The sequence below is a fragment of the Neolamprologus multifasciatus genome, chromosome 15, assembly GCF_963576455.1.
Source record: "Neolamprologus multifasciatus chromosome 15, fNeoMul1.2, whole genome shotgun sequence".
Lineage (NCBI taxonomy): Eukaryota > Metazoa > Chordata > Actinopteri > Cichliformes > Cichlidae > Neolamprologus > Neolamprologus multifasciatus.
The window spans coordinates 15,842,976-15,862,594 of NC_140453.1; the positions used below are offsets into that span (position 1 = coordinate 15,842,976).

Below are 19,619 nucleotides of genomic sequence, written 5' to 3' on the forward strand. Positions count from 1 at the left end.
TCAAACTCCAGTTACACCCACTGTAATAATGACCTGCAGGGAGATGGGAAAAGTTTCAGTGTCTAATATTGCTATAACCTTAAATTCCTGCACTTAACTGTAGCTCTTTGTTTAAATGCTGCAGTTTTTTCCTGGTTGTTATGATGAAATCTTTAAGAAAGCGCACTAACTGTCAAATATGCTCTTATCTCAACTTACTAATAAATGTTCACAAGTAAATTAGTTTGTTCTGTGCACTTGTACAATATTCTAAATATCATTTTGGGATGGCTGATGTTTCACAATAAAAACAAAAATGCACATTATTCTCAATACATTAAAAAAATCCTCTGGTAAGAGGTACTTCTAAATTGGACTGAGAATGTATTCGGCAGAAATCTCTATATTCCCTTCATGGCATTAGAAGGGAATGTCTGGTCATTTTCTTGCTTGCAGAGTTTAAGAGTATTGGCAATTTCCACAGAGGATCAGTTTACAAGGTAGAAATTCATATTCCTTCCTGGAAAAGAGTGTTACAGTCTCAGCCCACTGGAAGCTGGCAATATTCCCTTAAGAGTGAACTAATCATAAAATTCAAACAAGTCCAAGTTTTATTAACTTTTTGGTGTGTGACAGAACTTTTTCTAACAGGCGGTTTTTGACCTTGATGATGAACTCTTAAAAAGTTGGAGCTTATTAGTCCTGAAACCTAGCAAAAAATTTGGCGGTTATTTTTGCAGTGGTATGGGCTTCAGCAGAAGGTATTGTGTGGTTGAGGGCCAATCAGAAATATATATCCACACACGCACAGTGCTCTGAAGAAGAACAAGAACAATACTAGTAACACAGTGTCTAAAGACACAACTTAACTTGTCTCTTTGCCAAGCTGTCTATGTCTAGTTACAGTCCGGGTTCATTCCTTAACGATGTTTTTAGTTTTTTTTGGTTATGCCTGAATGGTTCATAGGTCAGTGTTAAGGGGCTTAACAAACAATTAAAACAAAAGACAAACAGCCAATGTCCAACGAAAGGCTTTGAAAAACCTTCAGAAAGCTTGTTGCTGAAAATTCAATAATAAAAAAAGTGTTGAAGAATTTAAGAAAATTATTTCATTTTTTTAGCTGTTTTTAGTAGGCAAAAGAATGCAGAATTTGTTTTATTTTAATGAATAACATGAAAATGAGTTGCTGTTGTGAGCACATGAGCAGACGTCTTCTGGTGGAAAGGTCTGTCTGTGAGGGGAAGAAAGAGAAACAAGTTACATCTGTTCAACTCAATTAATTGCTCTTTAAAGTAGGAATAAATTTAAACGGGCTTTTCTTTTTTAAATTTCTGTTTTTTAATTCGATTTTTAAAAGCAATCAGGCGGTGAGGCCTTTTGTAAAGCGTGCTGTAATTAAATGTGGTTCAAGGTGAATTCAGATTCAATTAAGTCACAGTTTAGTAACCTTAACATTAAAAAAGGATATTAGAAGGTCTAGGTTTGGCTGTGCCCTTTTTATAGAGTTTCTAATATCTCACCATCATGTATCATATTATAGGCCTAAGATGAATAAAGATCCCCTACAAAATACTGATATCTCCAACACAGCTAGCATCTTCTCCCTGGAAACTAGAAAGTCATGAAATGGGGAAAGAAGAACCAAATTTCTTAGCTGAACTCAATGTCATCTTGAAACACCTTTTTTTTCTAACTGAGATTGAATTTGGATAGAGACCTGAAAAATGGTTATCTGGACACTTTTTTTTGTGAGATTGCAGTCTTTTCACAGAGCACGAACCTAATCACACTGGGCGAGATTAAGGTTTAGAGAAGCATGCTGAATATAAAAAAAGCAATGAAATCGACTTCCCTTTAAAATGTAAGTAGTGAAGTGAAATAGATTTTAGGGCGAATGCTCTATAAGCATTTTTGTTTGGTTGCTTTTTGTTTGTGTGCTGCTGTGATGGCTGCTTTTCTCCTGCAGTTTCCTGATGACAAAATAAGTTGAAAAGTTGGACCGAAAGCATTCAGAATAGTCGCTTAGAATATCTATTAGTTTGTGTGCATTTCATGTTGTACAAGTGGCCCGAATAGTTTCCCTTGTTGGCAACATTGTGCTTTGCATTAGATTTCACTGGTATTCCTATTAAATGGTCAGTGAGTATAAATTAGTAGTGCACTGATTGTCAGCAGTTGGTGACATTATGGCCTTGAGGCTGCCTACACCTGATAAGCAGCTGCAGAATCTGTGCTGAGAGTTTAACCTAACATCATTTGAGTTGTCTGCTTTATACTTTAGGCCATGAAAAAGGCAAACTGAAACGCGTGCATGTTTTAAATTATACCAGGAATTTATCTCTGCAAAGCCAGAAGGAGACTGAGTTTCTACGTAAGGTTTTAACTAAATGGATGCACGTTCAAAATTCAGTTGGAAAAAGTTAATCCCCGATGGTAGTGCTGCAGATGTGCGAGGCTGAAGCAAGCTACACCAACATTTCTCTTGTCAAATAAAACTAGTTCATGGTCAGAAGGCCAAAGTTACGCTTTCAGATGGCTGATGGCCAAAATGTGATGAGAAGCCTTTTTATTCTTTCCCGGCTCCCGTTCCTCATTATTAATGGTTCTTGATTTCATGTAAATGTCCTCCCTTCATGGTGCTCTTGTTGCATTTCCCTGACTCATGAGTCAGAGTCCATGTTTGTCAGTCGGAGCAGGTATACTGTGGTGGGGCCGGAGGAAAGTAACGCCTCCGGAACAGCATGTCTCATTAGCTGAAGGCTGTCAGTCGGCTGGTTTCCCGTTGCTCCCTGACCTCACACCTCTGTCAGTCGAGTCTCCAGCTGTTGGTGCTGAAGAAGCAAGCACTCAGGTCTCGATTTATTTATTTTTTTACCTCCTCCATGTGGCTGTTTTAACTTGGTTAAAAATAAACAACACACACACAAACACGCTTTAATCACAGCTTAATATAAAAGTTCCTCTGTGGCGATCTACCCAACATACTGGATAATGGGCAAGCTAGTAAGATCAAATCTACATTATTGACCTTCATATCTACAAGATTTATTCGTCCTAATTAAGGCCAGAAAATTATCTAATTTGAGGTTGGGGGGAACTCTAATGGCTCAGCTGCATGTCCCAACTACTTTATGAAATGCACTGCAAAAAAAAGAAGGAAAAAGTGATTTGTCAGCCTGCACCTAAGGCCATGGTAATCCTCCACGGTTAGGTTCAAGAACAAGCTGCACTTCATAACCTGCGTCCTCACTCTCTCTCTTGCTGCTGTGCCTGCTGCTGCACCCACTCATAGAGGGAAACATGTTGACTGTTGTATAAGGGCTTATGCTGCGTGGAAGAACACACAACATGGACTGGATGACTAATGTTTGTTTACCTCAGTTGCTTTGAGATTTTTTAGTTTTCTTCAAAGCCTCCAAGACATTATGTAAGAGCTGATGATGCATGGCATATCTATACAGTAAAGGTCGGATTCACTGACGGAAAAGCAGCTGAATATGTGGCAAAATCAAGTGAGGCAGCTTCTTTTATTTGTTCTGCTTGCCTGCTCTCCTTCCTCCTTCCAGGCTCAGGGCAGATGACGAAACACGTGTCCTCTGGGTCAGGTCAGCAGGTGTTCTTGCATTTTGCTACTCTGCTTTTAGGCTGCTGGTTTCTTCTTCTTTTTAAATGATGGTCATTTCAGGTTGTCCTTCTCCCCATCCATCCTAATAAAAAGCCCTTATCAAGCCAGCAGCACAACTTCTATTATGTTAAAAAAATGATTTTTTTTTTTTTAAATAGAATTTTTCTTTCTTCCTAAATTTGTAATCATTTCTGTGCTGTGAATTTTAAAGTCAAAATTGTATTTTTTTTTTTTTTTAATTTGTACAATGACATAAAAACCTGAGTGATACTGCAGCTATTGCATTATTTCGTTTTACAAAAGAGGAAAAAATGTTTTTGAACATAACCATGGAAACAGCATCTAAGCTTCAAGCTCGAAGTTGACATTTCCCATGGCAGCTGCTGGCTGGCTTGAACCTGAAAGGTGAAATTATTACAGACACACTATACATTCCTGTGAGGCCCTATGGACTACAAAATGTCACACTGTGTATCTGTATAGAGAATGTTTTTCACCCTCTTTCCAACACATGATCCTATTAAATGCATCTGTTTCAGAAGAAAGACCTACATAAAGGTAAATATCAATAAAGTCTTGTTTAAATTGCTTATGTAATACATGAGTGATAATCAACAGGAGATGAGAAGCAGCCAATAGACGGTGCCTGTTCATTTAAAACTCTCACACATGTACCCGTCCGTTTTGAAATGCCTCCATAACATGTCTTCTTTCAGGCTAACTAAAAGAAACTGTCCCAAATACATTATTACTACTCACCTGTGTAAGTTTGATATGTGTACAACATATGTGTTATATGTATGCAAACTGCCACATAAAGCTTTTATAAACTTTTTAAAAATATATATATAGACATATTGTCTTCATGTAGGTAATCAACCAGAGAAATTTCGTGGTTAATCTAGTAATTTAGGCCCTTGGAAGTTTCATGGGAATATCATGCATCATTAGTTCTTACCAAGTTCACTCTCATCCCTTATAGAGGCATTTTTACAGGTCTCTGCTACAGAGTTTTTGCAGACACATCTTGTGTGGTGCATTCTCATACTTTGTAATTTTTCAGGAGCAAAATATACATTATTTAGTATAAGGTCAGTATTGCTACATTTGTTAGTATTAAAAGGTTGAATTGTATCCATTCTGTTTATGCATATACATTTTCTCCACAGCCCAATTACATATAGAAACCAAGTGCAGTTGTTTTTCCTAAACAAGAAGGGTAGTCTAAAATATTTATGCTCCAGCGTGAAGCAAGAAATTTACTCAACTAATGATCCAATTAGTAAACAGAATAAAATGTCATCTGCAAATATTTTAATTGATTAGAATAGTTTTATTTTATCTGACAAGTAAACCTCCGTTTTTCTTTTAGACTTTTAGTTGTCTAGTCATTGGACAAACACACAAATGGAATGACTTTTTGGTTAACAAGGATTATTTGCCAGTGTGAGCTGTATGCCTGATTGTTAGGGACATACAAGATGTGCCATTACCAATGGCCTGGGTTTGATTCCTTACATAAGGGGATCTGTCTCTTGTCTACACACTCAACTGTCAAATAAAGTGAGCAGTTACTTAAATCAATCTTTTTCTGCTAAAAGTTAGGTTTTTTTTAATGCTTTGGAGTATGCCTTTGCTATTCAAGGTTTTCATTTAATATCAAAGTTTAAGGTCAGTAATAGTATAACCACATCTAAATCCTGACATGTAACTCCTTTGAACTCTTCTACACAAAGTCCGATCTTTTACCTTTCAGATGTGCAGCCAACTCCAAAACCATCACACTCTCTTCTCTTACTGACAGCACAGCATGCTATTGGAGTCCAGTAAAAGGCTGCCTCCTGGTCATTGCCTTTTCACACTGACACTCTGTCTGCTGTCTGTATGAATGTGTCTGAGTATGTGGGCTGTGTTCAGCACTGCTGTGCGTTTGCAGTAGTCAGTTTATCTTTCCTGTCTTGGAGGCAGACCGGCGATGCGTCTAACTGGCAGTGGTGTAGCTTCAGCTCAGACTTGGACTGGCTAAAGTCCCATCTCTTTCCTATGATCACTTAATTAATGTCCAAAATATTGATATTGCTCAAATATTGTCATTTTTACTGTCTCTTTGCAAAGGTTTCCACTGCTTGTACCAACTTGTAATTTTGTTTTTTTTGGTTGTAACCCAGTCTTTAGACAGAGTTTGCTTAATTAGTTATCTATATTTTACAGATGTCCTCACAAAGAAAGCCAAGTAAATACAGTTACCTATATCTCTAAAATAGAATTCAGTCCAATGCAGAAATAACACTGTCAGAGAGGTGTTAACGAAGCTCTGCGTTATTAATGCTTTAGTCAATAGGGTTACCGAACCAGACTTAATATTATTCATTATTATGCTGAAATTTTTTTCATGATCTTGTAAAAACTTTTTCCAATTTTGTGGCAAGAAATGTTGGACCATGTCCATCAGTCATCAAGACACCTGTCCGGTTAAACCAAATTCCCCTCATAACACAGTTTAATTTCACGCTGCGCCCTTGTGATTTTTCATCATCTTTGGCCTGTTCTAGTTTAATCGTCTAAGTGTTAATAATTGAGTTCTTCTTTTCTCTGTCACGACAACTGAATGCGTAAAATTTTATCTTGATAATGTTTTTTTGGAGTGTCAAATCAAATGCAATCAATTTTCTTTTTTTTTTAAAGACACTGACATTTTCAAGACTGGATAACCATGTTTGACTCCAGGCCAGCCAGTGGTTTAGCTGCCTTGCACACTCTGATGTGGGCTTTTCATCTAATAGGCAACTGCACACAGCCTTTATAGAACCATTCACATTAGGGTTGAAAGGTTCCTCCAGCAACAGCCCCACAGTATGACTGGAATATCAATCCATCCTTTCCACCTTTGATTCAGCCCCCGCAACTAGACCTCCTTAGAGTAAAGAGGATGAGCAGGCTGCAGAAAAATACAAAGGCTGCAGGAAACGAAAGTGCATTATAACAGTCCAGCTGTGGTGAGGAAGAGATTGTTATATTGCACAAAAAATAAGAATGAGCTGCATTATTCTGAATGCTTGGATTATTTCTATAAAAGCACACCATAAGATGCATTTTGCATACATTATCCTATTTTTACTCTTTATAAAATATCACTGTAGATATTCTTCATTACTTCATTACAAACATTCTGGGACAGATTCCTTATAAATATTTTCACACGTAGCTCTGTTTGGTCACTTGCAACTTTTGCAGTGGAAACATCAATTCATTTGTTTGTTTGTTTTTAGAAATTGAATAGGAAGAGTTCAGTGCACCTTTAATGCCTCCTGGTTTATTTCATCTTGGTAGGACTGCATGGCATTTTGACTTTTAGTAGAAATGCACAGAAAATGTTTCTACCTGTCCGTTTTATTTTACTTGGTATTTCACACAAGCATTTGCAGTTCAGCCTAATACAGTCTGTCATTCTTAACCACATGGGGATGGGTCATTCAAAGTCATCTTCTAGAGCACAGCTGTAATTTTGACCAATGGGATGTTTTGTGTGAGCAGCAGAAAAGCTAAAAATGGTGCAGATTGGAGAAGACAACTGGATTAAATAAGAGTAAAATGTTAAAATCTTTACCACAGTAGTGATTCCAGTTTTTTTAGACCAAAAAATCCCCAGAGAAAAGCAATTTCATAACTTTTATGAAGGCTTCATTTTAAGTTTGTTTTTGAAGGTGAATCTGACTTTACTACAGTTAAATGGATGAGAAATTATGGCGACACAGGTCAAAACAGTCCGATATGAAACTCCAAATGTATTTGATAAATGTGTTTGTTCTTCTCTGTTGACTGGTGGCATTTGCACATTTATTTCTCTGTCACTGTCATTTTTCTCCTTGTGCATCAAGTCATCAGAGCATCAGGGCCATTACCTAGCTGGCTGTCACCAGCTGTCACTAGAGCTAAAATGATCAGTAGATCGAAACAAAAGCAATCTGCAACACTTACAGTATCCGCATTCCCAAAGGGCAAATGACCAGTAGTCTTTTGGTGTATTTTCCCTCCTAAAATCAGCTGCTTTTATTTTTTATGTATCATGAGGTAGTGAGTATCTTTAAAAGCTTTGGAGTGTCGGTCAAAGCAAAGAACTTATCTGAAATTATAAAAAAAAAACGTATAATTTATGTGTATACTTTTCATAACAAATTATTATTAAGTTATTCATAAAAAATATTAGTTGAATTTCAGTTGTCCTTGTCCTTCAGTCAACTGAAATTAGCTCACTGACATAATCTCTGTGCTCCCGAAAACGTTCTAGTCCATCAAGGCATTGACAGAGGACCTGCGTGGTGTCCTGTGCGGTTTTACACTGGGATATTTGCAGTGTATCCTTTTAGATGCCTTGGGCTTCAGGGTGAGGCCTCCTGCTTGTTCCTGCTTTGGGCTCATTGTTGTGTTTCTCAGCTCGTTCCCGAGCCATTTTTGAGGTGTGGTAGGGCCTAATGTCCTGCTGCGGCATGTTGTTGCTCTCTGGCAGTGTCATAGTCATGGCTGGTCTGCCAGAACTGAAGGATTCTCAGCAAAGCATTGCATTCTTCACCTGGGAGTGGTTTTACTGTTTCGACTGGTGAGTGTATAGCTTCTAATAAATATCTATGTTCTGACCATTATGGCATTTTTATTTTATTTTATTTTACTGAATCTGTATATATTCAGATAACCTGAAATGACTTTCTCCTGTGTCCTTTGCTTATATAAAATATGCCTTTTACTCTGTTGCAGAGTAGCATACTTCATGTCATTTCAATCCTATCAGTATTTGCTGGATATCATTCATCACTGTGTCCCTTTGTGAAATGAGCTCGAACGTGAAACACTGGTGAAGAAAATGGTCTAACTTCCATCACTCTGTCATTCAGTCTCTCTCAAGGGGAGAAAACTGCTCTGTATATTACTGGTTGATTTATCTCCCCGAGCGTCTTCATTGTCCTGTCTCTGCCGTGCAGTCTACAATAAAGTCCTGATCTCTTAATGGGGCTTTGCTATTCAACTCAACCTACTTGTCCCAGGCTCAGCTCTGCGTTTCCTTCCTAAAGAGGTTTAACCATAAAAGCAGGGTCGCTGCCCCCTCTCTGCATTATCACTCCAAGGAACTTCCTTACTGTAGGAGTACGTGTGAGTGGAAGTCTTCTTTTCTGCTCATCACTCCATCCAGGGTTCACTGTGCTTGCCGAAGGTGGTGGGTGGGTGTGCTAAGATGGCAAGAGAACTGAAATGGAACTCCCAGATCTTACCGCCTACGTGCCGTTCCTTCATAAAGACACCATTTCTTTTTAGTCTGGCTACCTGCCTTCTCCATGTCAGCATGGTTGTCAAGCTTTGTGTGATCTGCTGTGACTCATTCATCATTCTGGAGAGCACTGATGTTGCTCCACTTTCTTTGCAGATATGGCAGGGAGTGAACACTTTGCCGTTGCTTTAGATAAATGCATCTGCGCCCCTCTAAGGCTAATGACTTCTCTTACTTTTCTGGAACACATCGTCTGAAAAACGAAAAAGTATTTTGTGGAACTCCTCTAGTGGTATAATAGACATGCTATTTGAATGCAAATTCATCATCTTTGAAGAAGAACTGAATGCTGCTACACGCTTTATGCTGCAAATGACCCAAGGATCACACCATTTTCCATAGCATCCATTTCAGTAAAGGTGATGAGTTATTGTGTAAATCAAGTGGTATAACAGCAGGACAGAGATCAGTGGATGAACAAAAGAATAGATAACCGCAAGAGGAGAATATTGTTAAAAGTCACACTCTCTAGTCCTGCTGCGCTGGTAAAATTTCATAGAAGCTGTCAGATTTTTTTTTATGCTACCAAATGTAATGGAATGTTTTGAGTTTTTTCATGAGTGGGCCCCCTTTTCATTTTTACTGTGCATACAAGTGTGTGAAAGCAGGTTTTTCCTTCCAGCTTTACATACTCCACTGTCCTAACTGCTGGTTGCAGCACTGTGGAAAGAATCGTAGCAATATGTGAGCAGTAGAGGTAAAAAAAATAAAATAAAAAAAATAATAATAATAAAAATAAAACTGACTTTGCAGATGTTCTGTGGAAAAATAAACACCTCAAGGACAAACACTAATTATAAAGCATAATGTTATTTTAACCTTTAACTTCTAATAACAAGGATGTCAGAATGTTTTGGCACCATGAAATTTTTTTTCAGTAAATAAAAGGTGATAAAAGTCTTTATTTAAAAATGACAGGAAAAAATAGTGCCATGCATGTGGTATAACAGGTAATTTCTATATTTGTGTCTTAATATCACTATCTTTGTATCCCCATTTCTTTTTAAAAATGCAATAAGTGAATAAGTGTCCTTCTTCACAGCAGATTTTTTCTGATGTATTGTACAGCAGAATCTGCTCTCTTCAAAGAGAATTTTTGTGACAGAGTATATCATCATAGATCACAGAGCAGCTCAATCTGTTGGTCTAATGCTGGACAAAATACTCAGGTCAGTGGGACCTTAACAGGAAAGACCGTCTATATAAGAATTATATGGTCTTCTGGTTTTAACAGGCTTTTTGAGCCCAGCGCTGAGTGGAAATTTAGTTGTCTCATTCCACACTTTCTTGTATTTGTGATTGAACTTATAATTTGGTTTGTCTCCAAGCAGCACCAGGACAGATGACAATCTCTCATCTCCTATACTACAAGTGTGTGTTAGCTCATCTTGGCTCTAATCATAGTTGGCAGTCTTCATATCTACTGAACACTTTGCTATCTCCTAGTCAGCAGGCACTTTACAATGTTCAAGGCTGCTTATTGAAATGTCAAGGCTGGACAATAAGTGGAGATGTATGCAGGCAATGTTAATTAAAATTTAATGACCTCACTTTATTGTCTGTCATTACAGCGAAGACATGATAGAATATATTATAAAAGGTCACCCCTGTTCCACCTTTCAGTACCTTTCTGCATGGCTAAAATGCATTGCTTTCTGCTGTAGCACGATGGCTTTGATATGATACCTGATATCTACTGCAGTGCACTAATGCATTTGCTTTCTGTTTTATTGACCAAAGCCATTTCCTGCTTGCCAAAATATATTTACACTCTGCATGAACATACCAAATGCCAAAGATCAGTGAAGGTTTGCAAAAACAGCATAAGAAGCTTCCTCCAACATAACTACAGCAGATAATGATAACACAGACTTTTTTTGTTTTGTTTTGGAGTTTTTTTTTAATGACTGATTTATCATGTTACAATTTCATTATTCCTTTTTAAGATGGTTCCTAAAAAAAACATCTGATGTTTCCATATGTTTTATGCATTTGCTCTTGGCCAGCACAGTGAATTAAAATACAATACTGACACAAAGATGTGGGCCACGATGAACTGAGAGGAACTGCAAAGAATTCCTTGTGGGTTCATCTATATGAGTCACACCTCTCATAAATAGTCACGTAGCTGATCATTCATATAGTGCATATTTTTGCAACAGAGAGTGTGACATTTCTTGCTTTGCAAGCCCTCTTTCTCGGCTGATTTTGTATTTTCTGTTAGTGTTTGGCCTTTGAAATGCTTATATTCAGTTTTGCTGTGTAGCTGTGCAATCATTTATTAGGTTTGACAACTGGCAGAATTTTCCATGCCACATGACACGTTTCTATATCGATTTCTCCCTTTCCCAGCAGTAGCAGCAGCATTAGTAGGTTTCGCTTCCTGCCACTGTGAACATTGACTTTATATTGGCAATATTTCACAGCGAGCACAACACTAACATACCAACATCACATTAAAGTCTTTGCACACTTTTATTTTTGTGGAAGGTTGATTTGCCACGCGATTGCAGTTTCATCTCGTTTCACTTGTTCACTCTTGAAACATTCGTTTGAAGGTCTTGCATTTCAGTTTCTTACATTTTCAAATATCACTGAAGATGGAGTACTCGGCTAACCCTGGCTGGCCTCTTCACATTGACCCCCCTGTCAAGCACACAAAAGCCTCAGTGTTCATTTTTATGCTTGACTGAACATGATTTTTTTTTTTTTTGGCATTTTATTTCTCTGCTTTCACAGGTTTTGGATTAAAGCAATTAAAAGTTGTTTAATTTTCACAGTTACAGAGTTGTATGCTTCCATTCTCTACATTAAACCTGCAATGAGGCACTACATCTGTACTGCAAAATATGCAGGTTTATGAAATAAATACACGTTTAGTGTGCAATAACAAGAGTAAAGAGTATTACATGTTTCGTGGAAGGCATCCTAATAGGTATTAAACTAATTATGTTTTTGAGTTTTTCAAAAGTTTGCTTGAGTATTATGGATTCGAAAAGTTAAGTTCGGCCATGATTTCAGCAGATCAGTTGTTGGATCAGAGAAATCCTTCTAAGCATCCACTTGAGAAATCTCATTCAGATTGAGCTCACGAATCTGCTTTAACTACAAAAACTGCAAGCTTCTTTGCAACTCACCTTCACCCCAGCTTCTCTTTTCAGGATATATCTGACTGAACCAAGACCATTTGTCTTGCTCTGTAGTTGGAGAGGTGTGCTATTCCCTCTTTATGCTTTACATAGAGATTTTTGAAACAGCATTTGGATTCCTCCATCAGCTGACTAAAAGGGGAAACAACTGACTATGCTATGGGTAATAAATAGATATCTCTACACCACTTAATGGACAGGCAGTGGAAAAGTGGAAGCTGATACAGGAAATCTTTGTTAGGTCATAGCAATAGACCAGATTAACGTAGCTACTGTGACATCATTCACCAGTTTTTTGAGTTTAATAGCCTTGAGATGAGCTTTTTTTCCCCGTCTCCATCTTGAAATGTGATTTGATGACAAGAGACATGTCTAACTGTGAAACCTCACACTCATTGGCTAATGGCTTTCAAACACAAGGTGGAAGCCAGTGAGCATATCCCTGATAATCCTTGTTTTTGATGCTTAGATACTAAAACCCACACTTAATGAAACCGTGGTCTTTCTCCCCATTTCTCCTCATTACCCTCCATTGATGTTTCCAAGAGTCATCTAATAGGTAAACTGTGTTTTTACTGCAGCTCTGGAAGTATCCAGTGTAAAAACCTAAAACTGACTGTAGATGGGTAACAGTATTTATTTGAAAGACAGGACAAAAATTTAAATTGCTCTTGAATTGGGAGATTTCCTCATATGTTCCCCAATGCAGCTGGTATATTCAGCATTAATTTAGAAATGCTAATATCCTTGCTGTCGTTGCCATGGCAGTTGATGTGCTTCATGATGTAGAAAATTTGCTTTTGCTGTACAATAACTCTGTCTCCCCTGGGCATCCCTCCTCAAGTACGGTGCCATTGTTCTCCTTTTCTTCGCAACAGCTAAAGTGGTTGGTGTTCATAGAAGAGATGAAATGCTGTCTTTCACGTCATCTGGGACCTAATGATTTCTTGCTATTTTTGTCCTTAACCTAGTCTGTCAAGTTATCTGTATTGATCTCTCAGAGATGCATTATCAGTCAAAAAAAGATTAGTGCTTAGTCTCAAGGCTACAAGGAGAAAATAACATATCAGGCTTGTCCTTGTAACTCTGAGTGATTTGCCAAATATAAGCCTTCCGGTTATGCTGAAACTCGATATTTCATTGCTTTTAGAGTGTTAGGTAAGTGTTGGCAAGCTCTATAGCTTTAGAAAACTTCATAAATCAACGTAATTTCCTGTAGTTTAGCTAAAGCTGTCAGTTGTCAATCTTATCATTAATCTGTTTTACTTGACTCAAACTGGGCTTTTTTCTTGTTTTTTTTCCAGCTCCTAGAAGGCAGTTTCACATCCCAGGTCAGCCATGAAGTCGATGGGCTTATCTTCCAGCCATGTGGGGTAAGCCTTCAACAGAGTGTGACAGTTTGTCATTTTTCAAACCCTTAGTCCCGTTGCTGCAGGTTGATTGTCAGACTCCGCTTTGTCTTTCTACATGCGCATACAAAAGAATCGAACAGCTTGTCACTACCACCCACCGTTTGTCACTCTCTGTGCCAGTCTTGCCCTCGGTTATTGTAAAGGAAACTGCAATACATGAATTCACAGGCCTTCCTGTAAGACAGTACGCAGTAAACTTGACACATAGTGTTTTCTGTTACAGCCTAAACGAACTTGGTTGAAATACGTATTTGCTTGGTGTTACAGCAGCAGAAAATCCTATGGCGGTAACACTAAAACACCTCTTTTCATCATCTGTAATCGACTCAAGGACTTCTAATCCACTGCAGTATATTCTACTTTTGCGAAATAATTTACAAACATTAATGCAGAAAGACCCTGGACTGAAGTTTTTATATTTTACAAAAACTTCTGTCCAATTTTCAACACCATTACAGAACCACCATGGTTTTATATCGTCTACGCCAAATTCTGACCTTACCTTCCTAAAGTAGCAGGAGAAATCGAGACTGATCCGACCATGTAACATTTTTCCAGTCTTCTGTTGTCCAATTTAAGTGAATTGTAGCCTCTGTTCTTGTGTAATGGGAGTGGCACCCAGTGTGTCCTTCTGCTGGTGTAACACATCAGCTTCAAAGTTTGATGTTTTGTGCATTCAGAGATGATCTTCTGCACACAAGGACTGTGCCATATTAAATTGTCCATGAAAATACCAGTATAAATGTTTACATGACATAAACGTCATCCTCCAACCAGGCTATGAAGACACGAAAAGCTGCTGATGTGTGACCCAAATGTAAAACAAGTGACTCCACTTGTTTAACTAAAGGGTTAAGCAGTTATTTTATACTTTTACTTAAAAGTTTCAGACAAAACACTTCCTAGGCTACTTTTGTGCTTGCATTTGACTTTGTGCAATAGTAGTGACAAAGCATATTGCACTAATGGTAGCTTGTGGAAATAGATTTATGCTTTGAAATGGGTAGTGTGTCATCAATGACAGCAGCTCACTGAAAAACAAGGGTGAAAAGCCCTTCATTTTGTTGGCACTAATAAATAAATGCTGCTGCCTGTAAGCTACAGTCATGATAATGTTGCTCTGTTCTTTTTTTTTTTTTTAAAGAGATATATATATATATATATATATATATATATATATATATATATATATATATATATATATATATTTATATATATATATATATATATATATATATATATATATATATATATATATTGCCAAAAGTATCATAATCACACTATATCACTTTCCCCTGCTGCATTCATTGGATGTAACGAGTTACTGTTCCTTCCTGTCAGCTCCAAGCAACCTGGCCATTCTTTTCTGACCTCTGACAACATCAAAGCATTTTCATCCAGACTACTGCCTCACTGGATATTTTGTCTTTTTCATTCTCTGTAAACCCTTGAGATGGTTGTGTGGGAAAATTCTGGTAGATCAGCAGTTTCCGAAATACTCACAGCAGACAGCCTGACACCAGTGACTACACAACCATCCAAAGTCCCTTAACTTGAGTTGGGGCCATGTTGATCGGCTGATTAGGTATTTGACTTCACAAACAGTTCAACATGCGTACCTGATGAAGTGGTTGGTGAGTGTATGTTGACTAGAGGTGTAAAAGTTGCAAGTTTGTATTGTGACACCCCACATTGGCCACGTGCTTATTTAGCTTATGCTGTTTATCCATGTGGAGGTGTTAATGCCTGGTTTAAAATAGGCCCGTCTGGTAAAAGCTGGAATGTTTGTTAGAGAGTCAAGGGCAAATAGTTCAGAGTAATACAGTTTTAGACAGATTTTTGTTTATTCTGTTTATAATATACAGAATGACCCTGCTGCCAGGTCGCCTCTGATAGCATTGATTGCAAAGTGCAAAAAGAGAAAATGAAATCCATTTGCAATCTTATAATCCAAAGTGCTCGACCAAGTTGAATGTTAGTATTGTCTAACTAAATGTAGCTATGAATATTTTATTGTTTTGAGTCATGTACCAAGTAACGTTTTTGCTGTTTCGTATTCTGGGCACAATTTCGAGCGGTGAGGGAGTTTTTCCTAATTACAACAAGAACAGCAGAATGTTCTTGGCCAGAGTGAATCCAGCTTGTTTTCATGTAAAGAACTGGGCAGCCATCAGTTTCATTACAGGGATAATTGGTGTTAATGTTTTTTTGTTTAGACACCTGCTTATCTTTGGTTTTGACTCTGGAAATATTTACCATGTGTGAGTGAGTCAAAGGTAAATAGCAGGGAACGCAAATTTTACTTTCCAGTTTTGGTCACTGCCTATTCAGGAATGTTAAATACGACGTATTGACATATATACATATACATATATACATATACATATACATATATATATGTATATAATATATTATATATATTATTATATTAGTATTAATTATTTAATTATATATATATATATATATATATATATATATATATATATATATATATATATATATATATATAAAAATAAATATATGATTATCAAGATTTCTTCTAATGTACAGTAGATCATTTACATGGAAGTTAAAAGCTTCTGAAAATCCATTTCTGAGGGTTTTCCTGAAATTGGTACCATAATGAGGTTCTATTCCCATTAGCATAGCTATCTGGAAGCCATTGAATTGCAATTAAGCTGATTTATATTAGAGCTATCATAGTTAAAACCTCATTGTTTGCTAACAAATCTAGTCGACACACAAAAAAGAGATGTAAATTGTGTAATAAAAGCCAACATTTTTCATACAAATATGCAACTATTTAAAAGAAATAGGGTGACACTGGAAAGCAACACTGGATTGCTTTCTTTAGGCCTCAGACACGCATGACTAGAATTCAGTCGGTCGCCACAAGCAGTTTCCATTTCTGGTTTTGTATCTTAAATGCTTACGGAGTAGTTAGCAAGTGTTTACAGACAAGTCACCAACTAGGGGCAATCAAGGCAATCTGCTCATGACCAAAGCAATCTCAAGGAGGTTTTTGTTGCAGTACTTAGTGATTGCCAGCAACCTTCAGCAGTCCGTCGCCATCTGGTTGAGGAATGTATGTTTTTCCTAGTCATCCCGCCAGGGAGTAGCTGACCGGTCTCTGGGCCTGTGTGACTGGGACCTGAAGCTGGAATTTCAGACGATGAATGCAAAGGTCCATATAGATGTCCTTGCCTGCCTGTTTTTTGTGATCACGTGGACTCATCCACAGACATTACATTACAGTGCAGCAGCTACACATGCGCCCCAGGAGGCAGACTTCAAAGTTCTAAGTATAACAAGAACGACTACCTGGTTGTCGGGTCTCCAGTTGTCTGAGTCTGAATCTTACAGATTTTTCTCTGACTACAAAAATTAAATTCAAAACTTAAATTTAGAGAACCACGAAAACTAAACTTCACTGGTTAATTGTTGGTGAGCATAACTTCTCTTTGTTAGTCACAAAAAAATAAAATATTAACTCTGTTGTAAAGCGAATTCTCATTGAGATTGCAGAATCAACACAATAGGGCTGCAAGCCTGCAAAAAATAACCTGAATTCTAAATCGATCTGAGATTTAACCACAAAACACAGTCGGTGTGTTTCTCCCTCTTGCTGTTTTTCATGATTTAATAAGTAATTATCAAACTGTAGCTATAGCCGTTTTGTAGCCACAGTTCTCAGGAAATCTGGCAAAGAAATTTGCTGGAGGCAGGTTTACACAGCTGCACTTTTCCTCCACCATCTGCATTCCTAAGTAGTTTCACAGAGCCTGCTTAATTGATGCATCACTGTCTCAGTCAGCATGTGGTGCAATAAATTTCTTATGTTTTGCAGGTGTTTTGGTCCTTCAGCAGTATCATCTTTCCAATTTCAGTTTTCCTCTTTCGATTTGCATTTGCATTTTGGTTTTTTATGAATGTGGTTGGGTTACTCTTTTCTCTCTCATGAAAGAAAGAATCCCGATTAGATTTAGGGTTTATTATTTCTGAATTTGTTTTGTTTTTTTAACTCTTTGAAAGATTGTTCTGTTATATTATATTATCCTTATCATTTATAAATTATTTACAGTCTTTATCAGAAATTGTTTTGGAATCAGAGCACTACGGTTTTGTTTTTGTATTGTGCAGCTATTCATTGATTTATGATCATATAGTCATCTGCAGCCTCTGTGAAATGTGATATGGAGGAGGGTGTTGAAAGCACACTGGCTCCTTTGACGTCACTATGTATGTGTCTGAGAATTTGAAAAACCTTCAGAGGAAACGGCCGCATCATCTGCATCCCAGTCATGGATTAGGACGATGCTGTCAACTGGGGTTTGTGATTTGTTTTGGCAGCCGTGGTTTACAGAATTGAAATGATTGCTGTTCAGCAGCCAGGAAGGGAATCATCAGGTGCAAATGATCTCCAATGAGAAAACTGATTGCATAGACAGGTCATTGTTCAAACAATTTGTTGTCAGGTGCCTTTTTTCACCCCCTCCCCTGTATGAGTCTCACCTTTGAATTGGATAGAAGTCCTTTCACATCACTGAAAAGGCGGTGCACTGTAAGAGAGATTTTTTCCAAGTGTCTGTACTCAGTTTGATTCGTGATTGAATCGCTGGTCTTTTAAGTAACGTTCTTCAGCTGTTTCACATATCTGCGAATGAAATCTTGCCAAACTTTGAAGGTCAGCAGCTACTTCCTCCCTGCAAAGCCAGGCAAACTAATGGGCTGGGACCCAAAAAGATGACAAGTGTTTGAATAAAGGATGAAGCAAATAGAAGGGACATGGAAAATATTATGTAACAATGTCTGTTTTTATTTATATTGAACAAATTTTTATCCATCTGCTCTAGATGGAGAAAAATAATTATGATATACTTCTGCTTTAACGGGAGTTAATGATTTAGCATGCATCTAACCACTCCGAACAGCGTGATAGTAGCCTGGGTACAATCTCAACCGTTAATAATAAAAGCTGCCATCACTAGGGTTGGTAACAGGCACAACGCTGACAACACTTTGGACATAACACAAATAGGAAAGATGTGCACCTGCTGTTTTGAGGTCTATTTGAAAATAGTCTGCCGATGTCTTACTGTGTGCTGAAAGCACTATAGCTCCCAGTTTCACTATTTTTTAGCACCACAGAACAAAAGTTATAACTAAAAAACAGTTATACCACTTCAAGTTGTGTCTTTCTGTGTTCTGGATATTAGAGAATAAAAAGAAACAAATCTTTCCGTGTTGCAGTACTTAGATTTTGGATAACAGAAGAGTCAATTGTTCTAGTGCGTGCAGTATAGATGGAAATCTAGCATCAAGGTGGAAGTGAATACTAATATGTAATGGCCTGCACCAAATAAAACGTGTTACAAGAGAAGAATTTCCCTCAGATGTTTACAATGAAGAATTAAGTATAACAGCATGAAAAGGGCAGATAACCCTAAGTTGTAGACAACTTGCATATTAAACCTACAGGACCTCCTCAGCCATGGAAACCATATCATGAAGCTCCTGACACAGAGTTATTATGCTGATGTTAATGCCAGAGAAAGTTTAGAACTCTAAAGTTACTGAGTCAGGGATGTATGAAGGACTTGAGCACATTATATGGTTGCGAAATGCTTCCACTATACAATAATACCACTTGCATTTGATTGAGGACTATATAAGGGAGGTGGCAACCTTTAACAATATCACGCTCAGATTAACCCTCTCAAGGCAGGCGCTGATGATTTGCAACAGTTAAAAACTAACAACCTGATTACCTCACATACATATTTTATTAGTTTTTTAACTCAGAAGTACCACTGCAGGACTTGGTTGTGCATTAGCAACAAAAAGTCTGAGAGGGTTAAGTGAAGTCTTTAGAACAACTCTTTCTTTCATAAATGTTTGTGAAGGCAGTTTGCATGGCTGGGTACTTGATTTTTATACACTTGAGGCATTTGGAGTCAAAACATCTGAATTCAATGATTAAGAGGGTTTGGTACAATAATATGTTATTCAGTACTTTAATGTATCTTAATTCATTATGTGTTTGAAAAAACACACAAAAACAGAGACAGTCTGGCGTTAAGGCTTTTCTAGTTCCATTTTCACGTGAGGGTGCTGCCAACTAGGAGCTGGCGAC

The 19,619-nt window shown here is 37.6% G+C and overlaps 1 protein-coding gene across 1 annotated transcript in view; it reads left to right on the top strand.

Annotated features, from left to right (window-relative positions):
• The window catches only part of rngtt (RNA guanylyltransferase and 5'-phosphatase), a 112,741-nt gene that overhangs the window by 51,833 nt on the left and 41,289 nt on the right, over positions 1 to 19,619 (top strand). The window contains exon 12 of the mRNA XM_085134317.1: positions 13,379 to 13,447. Coding sequence (XP_084990443.1) covers positions 13,379 to 13,447 — 69 coding nt within the window. The remainder of the gene's footprint in view (positions 1 to 13,378; positions 13,448 to 19,619) is intronic.